We start from the raw sequence: 3,751 nt of genomic DNA on the forward strand, positions 1-3,751 counted from the left end.
GGGTGAGGGGTTATGGTTATAAAGGGGGGGGGGGGGGGTTTGGTGGTTTTGAGTGGGTCACAGAGATGCCAGGGTATGTGAGCAGAGGGCAGGGGAGGGGATAGGGTTGTTAAGTACGTCTTGGCCCTCAGGTGCCAGTTGTCATCACAATAGGAGAGAAAGGTGACATTGAAAGACAGGTTGCAAGTAGCTTTCATTGGTCCACATCCGACTTGGCCCACCATACTTGTGCTTGCCCGTTTGTTTTCTCTTTTCTTTGTTATTTTGATTATTATTATAATTATTTGTTTTTAGATAAAACCATTGTGACAAACTCCGCAAATGTAATATTCGTAATGTATACCGAAAATATGCACCAGAAAATATATCTTTATTGAACCATATGATAAAAGAAACTATGATTAGTTTAACTTTTAGTATTCATCATATGTAAATTTTTGTACTTATTATTTGGAAGGTTCTATTTTCTAGCAAACAAATAGTAATTTTTGCTTCTTTCGTTGCCATCTTTCAATTTCATGTGCATATTACACATCCGTCATGATTTTTTTTTCTTTTTAATTTCATTCTTGGCAAGCAAAGGAAGGGGTTAGAAATGAAAGTTTGTTATTCTCATTGTAATAGAAAAGACCAGTTATTTAAATTTAGTATGTATTTTTTTTTTCAAATTTTTTGTATTTTATTGTTTGTGCGAAATTTAGCTCCTCTAATCTTTAGAGAGCAGCATTATCCTAGTGAGAAACAAATAGAAACAAACGAAGAGAGTCCCTGAAAATGTATCTGTTTGTGTCATCAAGAAGTCACCTATTGAAAACTTTTGTAATTCACACCCATGGGGAAAAAGTGTTGCTGGACATGTTTACGTTTGCGGTTTGTGATTTTGTTTTCAAAAGTTATGAATTTTATTTTTCTTCTCGCAATCCAATTTGTAATTAAGGATGCTCTTTTCAGGATTTACGTTGTTTATATATATATATATATATATATATATATATATGTATATATATATGTATGTATGTATGTATGTATATATATATATATATATATATATATATATATATATATATATATATATATATATATATATGAGAGAGAGAGAGAGAGAGAGAGAGAGAGAGAGAGAGAGAGAGAGAGAGAGAGAGAGATGCAATATACACACATGCATACAAACACACACACACACACACACATATATATATATATATATATATATATATATATATATATATACATATATACATATATATAAACAGAGGTACTAGATTTATGGGTATATGCATGGCTAGCATTTACGGGGAGGGGGAGTGAATTAATGCGTCCAATTATAGGTTATTAAGTAATCTGGCATGTTTACAGCAAACCAGACAGTGACATATTCGAGGAAGCTAAGGAAGAGAAGAGAAATCGAAGAATCATGTTGTTGAAACCCTGGCAGGAGAGGCTAAAATGGTCTTGGGAGGAATAGGAGACCCCTTAATACTATAGCCTCCTCTCAAATAATATTTTTTATATTTCAGATGAACGCTAGTAAATAAAATAAAAAGAGGAAAAAAAATAATTGGAATTGATTCCAAACCATATAATCAACATGTTGTGCCTTTTTTTCTGTAATTAACCCAGAAACACAGTGTTATAAATTATTTGTTGTGCCCTTGAAGGCGTCATATAAGTTATTATTCATTCGTTGTCATACCTTACAACGACCAGTCAGTCTGCAAGGGCCTCCTCAGGAGTGGACGGCTATTCACAGTGTCGTCGTCAACCAGTAGGGGTAGTGGTGGTAGTGGTGGTGGTGAAGGTGTGGGCGCGCTCTCATTGGGCCGTTTAAAGTGGGCATGCGGGCGTAGTGAAGTGTGATGGTAGTGGCTCCGAAGGTAGCCTCCCTGGGCGTGTGATGCCTGTACCACCGCCCACCGCGCTTGCCAGTGGGACGTGGGGCGTGGAGGAGAAGGGGTGTGTCTTGTGGTGGGTGGCCCTGCTAGGGGTGGAGGAGGAGAAGTGCCAAGGGCGCGTTGATCCCCATGTGCTGGTGGTCGCTACGTGGTGGCGGGGACGTCATGCGTGAGATCGGCGCAAGCGGCCGCTGCAACGGTGGTCCGGCGGCGCCCCGTGAACAAGGGGGAGGCGTTGTGGGCGATGGAGGAGGAGGAGGAGGAGGGGGAGGGGTGGCTGGGGATGACCCAGGGGAGACCACCCCGCTCACTCTTGTGTCGATGGAACCCCCTGACAAAGACCTGACGGATATCAACAGTCTCCTCGACGACATCCACAAGCTTGGGGGAAGGGGTGACAGCATTCCCCTGAGGTCGTTCACGCCCGGCCCTGACACGGAGGGCGCCGTGGCCCCTCTCCGCCACACCCCAGTCTCCCAAGCGCGACCTTCGAGGAGTCGGAAGACTAGTTTGTCGTCTGGCGATGAAATCATCGAAGTGGATACAAACGCTGCTGCTCAGGTAAGGGTCACACCTTTTTCATTGACACATGAGTAACACAAACCCTGGTGATAATTCTGTTGGATTTGGCAGTTATGTTAAGTGATAGGTTTCTGCCTTTAAACTTCTCGTTAATTCTTTTTAATAAGTTATTTTTAGAGCTTCAAAATAACATCTTATGGAAGCAAGGGTTAAGGAAGTTTTTATATTTTGGTTGGCTCTATTTTTAAGGGACTCTCTTTGTGCCCCGGTAAAATACATTGGGTTGCTGTTCAAGGAACCATATCTGTTGTTAACATAGCTTACTTGAACTTGCCTATTATATATTCCTTAATGCATGATGAATTTCTGGTAAAATTACTTTGCGCAAATTAGGAAGATGAAAGAAAACATCACATCAAAATTTTCTGAAGCGCATTATAAATTGTAGCATAATTATTGATATACATATCTGTTTAGGATCTCATTTAAAGGTTCTAGGATTAACTAACTAAAATCACTTCAGATTTTTTTCAGAGTCGTAATGATATTCAATTATTTCTCCATTACTATAAAATAAAGAAGGAACAAGCCAGTAGACATATAGACATGTTCCTAAAATATGTTTTTGAATATATAAAAACTAATGATGTGAGATGATAAGAAGACCAAAATAGGTTTGTTTCTAATTTCTCAAGGTCACGTTTTAAACACATTTTCAATTGTTTTATTTCACGAAAATAGCTAATGAAAACTTTAATTAAATTAGATTAATTGTTTCAGTTCATGAGGTTGGTAGTGATGACTTTAGACACAGGTATGAGAAAAAAGGAAGTTTGACATTCTTCAGTACAATATTTTTTATATAATTAATTAATAACCCTATACTCGAATACACTGATCCATTCAACTCGATCTAGCATGGAATCTCTCTTTCTGGATAATAAGGTTCTCCTTGCTAAATTTCGTTTTGGTAAAGTATATATAATCTCCCATTCTTTTCGAACACAGAAGTATCCCAAAACACACTAATAAATTCATTCACCAACGCTAACCCTTTTACCACTCTATAAGATCTCTACTTTGTAACCCCCATCTAATTCTTATAATACCATGGAATCTACATAAGCCAGTCTTTCTTTGCATTTGTATTCAACATTCATAGTCCATTTCCATAGAGGAGAGGCCATTAGCACGGAATCTCTCTCTCTCTCTCTCTCTCTCTCTCTCTCTCTCTCTCTCTCTCTCCGTCTGTCTCTCTCTCTCTCTCTCTCTCTCTCTCTCTCTCTCTCTCTCTCTCTCTCTCTCTCTCTCTCTCTCTCGAAATATTTTAACTCAAA

The 3,751-nt window shown here is 38.7% G+C and overlaps 1 protein-coding gene across 1 annotated transcript in view; it reads left to right on the forward strand.

Moving 5' to 3' along the window:
- The first annotated feature begins 1,521 nt into the window (after positions 1 to 1,521).
- LOC137619892 (uncharacterized) overlaps positions 1,522 to 3,751 on the forward strand; it is a 24,926-nt gene continuing 22,696 nt past the window's right edge. Inside the window, exon 1 of the mRNA XM_068350180.1 lies at positions 1,522 to 2,453. Within this exon, the coding sequence (XP_068206281.1) occupies positions 2,022 to 2,453 (432 nt within the window). The 5' untranslated portion in view covers positions 1,522 to 2,021. The remainder of the gene's footprint in view (positions 2,454 to 3,751) is intronic.

The sequence above is a fragment of the Palaemon carinicauda genome, chromosome 26, assembly GCF_036898095.1.
Source record: "Palaemon carinicauda isolate YSFRI2023 chromosome 26, ASM3689809v2, whole genome shotgun sequence".
In the NCBI taxonomy this organism is placed as follows: domain Eukaryota; kingdom Metazoa; phylum Arthropoda; class Malacostraca; order Decapoda; family Palaemonidae; genus Palaemon; species Palaemon carinicauda.